Raw genomic sequence first — 3,475 nt, 5'->3', positions numbered from 1 at the left:
CAGAATTAAGAGAATGACATGGGAGCTGGATTCTTTATATGACAAGCTGCACATGGACACATGATATAAAAGGAACAAGTATCAATCGGGTCGAAATGTGCCAGAAAATAATACCAGAAGAATTTTAAGAGATGTGACTTAATAGTAGTTGAGGGAGAAGTCTATAGAGGGAGAAAGTTCCATAATCTAGCGTCATCATTGCTATTATCAGAAAAGAATTTAACATTTAGAGTTATCTTCTTAAACTCTTCCTGTAAGATCTCCAAAATATTGCCTCCTTCAGCTAACACGACCTCTCTTCTTATTGCTGCCATACACAATTAAAGCCGCCATTTTTAAATGGGCGTGTGACCACACCCACCATGCATGTGCTAACTCACGTAACATTCATTATAGATATTATAGACTACGTAACCGGGATTGGAAACTAGGATTCCCCAGTGGACAACGTCCGTGATTGAATAGGGCGTTAAATAGAATAAATTTGACCATGTGGCTTGCTTTTCATGCGGAATTAATGAATTTTTGGTTTTAAAGCAGTATTATAGTCAAATGCAATGCATGAATTAAAATGCTAAACCCCCAATTCCATGCACACAATATCAACCTATCATTACCCAAAAGGAGAAACCTCTGCTTGTTTTGTAAAAGTTGTAACAGGTACGACAGTGGACTGTTCGCAGAAACAGTATTTTAGATATTACTCCTCTGACATAGCAAATCAGTAAATGAAACTATGACAGTTCCATGCACAATGATTGTGGTAACATTTCCAATGATCTTGTTAGTCTATTTTTACCCGTGTAATAGAGTAACAGGTACAAAATTTTTGAAAATTTGCAAGTAACAGAAATTTGAACAATATTATAATATATTTGCAAAATAACAATGGTATCATTATTTTTTTCATTATAGTCATGTCATAGGCAGCGGTAGGGTCGGGCATGGACGGGCAATGCCCGACCAAAAATTTTGACCGGAAATGAAAATTAATTAATGACATCATTTTTAGTCATAAATAATTACCATGGCTAGCAAAAGACAGTCATTTCTGCTTTCCTTTGTCAACAAGCCTTCCAAGAGGACCAGGACTAGCACTTTACAGGTTGGATATAGCTTTACATATGAGATAGGGGGCCTTTTAGGCGCATTTTTATGCTTTATCATATTGTATGCGTGTGTTGAGTATACGCCCAAAATACGCGGAGAAAAAGTGGGTGTGGCTAAAATCACGGCGCGCTTTGCGCACCATTTCTTGCCCGACTGCTGTTCCAATCCTGCCGCCGCCTATGAGTCATGTTACATAAACACTAAAGTATTGAAATATTATTAAAATAACAAAAAATCAACATTGGTTTAAATACAATCTTCCTTTGAATGTCGTCGATGAGTAGCCATTTTTTGACCACACCCACCAAAATCTAATCACGGACCCTGTATCAGCCTGTTTGTACTGGTTTGAATGGATCACGTGAGCTAGTTTCCTATCCCGGTTACGTAGTCTCTAATATCTATGCATTCATTATAATAACACTAGAATGTGACACTCTAAGCTTACAATGTGACATTCTAAGCTTACAATGTGACATCATAGACTTGGGAATTTTGATACTAACGGCGTGCCATATGGTCGGAATAGCCCCAGTTAGAGGGTCCTCTTTCTCCAGTTGTAACTTCTTAACTATAGCAGATACAGGACTGAAACAAGGATGTATCTATTCAGCATAGAATTTTCTAACTACCAACATCAAAAACAGCTTGATCTTTATAAAGTGCAGCTAAGCAACTCTGGCTAAAAATTTGAGTTCATTAGCTTTTTCACATATTATCACCTAGTGATAGTAGCGATATATTGATTCTTTATCGATATAAACGATATTTTACGGAATCAATTTGAATCATTATCGAAAATTTTGTGCAATTTTCATCGATCTATTGACCACGCCCATTTATTAAGGCTAAATAACTAATTTTAATAAGTAATTGCACTGTTGAACTACAAGAAAGAGGCAACTGACCAGTTGTTAGCTCAGCCTACCCCAATAAGAAGAGAAACAAGGCTCAAGAGCATGGAAATGGTCTTCTCTCATGTCCAGTACAGTACCAAAATTATTAGCCACACCCTTGACACACCCCTAAATGAAGGTGTGGTTATCGTATCATTAATAATCGATATTTCCTCAAAAAGTCCATTATCGATCATTATCGAAAATTAAGAAAATTGGCCATATCGCCCATCACTAAGTGATAGTGCTTGTATATCTCCGGTCACTGCATAATTTCCCCGTATACTAGTTAGTATCCAGAGGGTCGGAATAGCCCCGGTAGGGTCGGAATAGCCCCAACAACTAGGTCAGTGAAAGCACTGTTTTCATCCAAAGTTGAAGCTGACTTTTGCTGATTTCAAGAAAGTACAAATAGAATAGACAAAATAGAACTCATTCATGAATAAAATAAATGAAATAAAGCAAAAAAGAGTGAGTTATGACTTTGTGAATATTTAATTAGATCATAGTGCAGGAACGGGTCGGAATAGCCCCGAGTTACTCTAATGCTGATTTCATTGATAGTAAAGTAATGTAAACAAACACTACAAACACTCTGCACTGTCAGTTGATATAAAAACTGGAGTCAAGGTGTTAGCACTGCATACAGGTGGCATATTATATCAGATTAATTTTATGAATGCCAACAATGCAACTTAAGATATATTCATGTTTACCACAGTATAAATTTAATAATTCCCTTTTTTTAGGAATAATGAGAACGTTTCAAAAAATTTTAATGATGGAAAAAATTCCAGCTGTTAACATTCGCTTATTGGTTATTGGAAGAACGGGACATGGAAAGTCTACCTTAATTAACAGCATCATTGAGCAATGCAGAGAAATATCACCCGAAGGAGCAAGACGTAATTCATGCACTACAAAATCAAGATCGTTTACTTACCCTGACGTGATTCCAGGCATTAACGTCACACTAATTGATTCTCCTGGTCTACAACATGCTAATGGAGAGGAGCAGAAATACATCCAAGAATTAAAAAGTGAATGTAAAGAAATCAGTTTGGTTCTATACTGTACAAATATGAAAGATTTCCGAACTACCAAAAGTGACAAAGATGCGATACAGAAGTTACACCAAGCGTTTGGTTCTAATTTCTGGAAGAGAGTAGTGTTTGTCCTCACTTTTGCTAATGAGGAAAACTGTGCACGGAGGGATGACAGAGATGGAGATGAATCTCATTTGCTTCCATGGAAAGAAGTCAAGAAAAATCGATTTAAGAATCGAGTGAAGTTAAGCGAAAAAGGAATAAGCAATTTTGTGAATGAATGTCTGGGCATTAATGAAGATTTTGAAGCTGTTCCAGCTGGATGCTACCAAAAAGATGGTGATTTTAGTGATGACCCGAATGATGATCTGACAAAGCTTCCTGATGGAGAGGACTGGTTGCATAACACTTCTTGAATTATGC

The 3,475-nt window shown here is 36.8% G+C and overlaps 1 protein-coding gene across 1 annotated transcript in view; it reads left to right on the top strand.

Moving 5' to 3' along the window:
* The window catches only part of LOC105315270 (immune-associated nucleotide-binding protein 12-like), an 8,559-nt gene extending 5,090 nt beyond the window's left edge, over window positions 1-3,469 (top strand). Inside the window, exon 2 of the mRNA XM_011409853.2 lies at window positions 2,756-3,469. Coding sequence (XP_011408155.2) covers window positions 2,761-3,468 — 708 coding nt within the window. The 5' untranslated portion in view covers window positions 2,756-2,760 and the 3' untranslated portion in view covers window position 3,469. The remainder of the gene's footprint in view (window positions 1-2,755) is intronic.
* The last annotated feature ends 6 nt before the right edge of the window (window positions 3,470-3,475 follow it).

This window comes from Amphimedon queenslandica, unplaced genomic scaffold (assembly GCF_000090795.2).
Source record: "Amphimedon queenslandica unplaced genomic scaffold, v1.1 AMPQUscaffold_11155, whole genome shotgun sequence".
NCBI classification, from domain to species: Eukaryota; Metazoa; Porifera; class Demospongiae; order Haplosclerida; family Niphatidae; genus Amphimedon; species Amphimedon queenslandica.
Note: the sequence above shows the minus strand (reverse complement) of the source record. Positions and strands in the feature narration are given on the sequence as shown.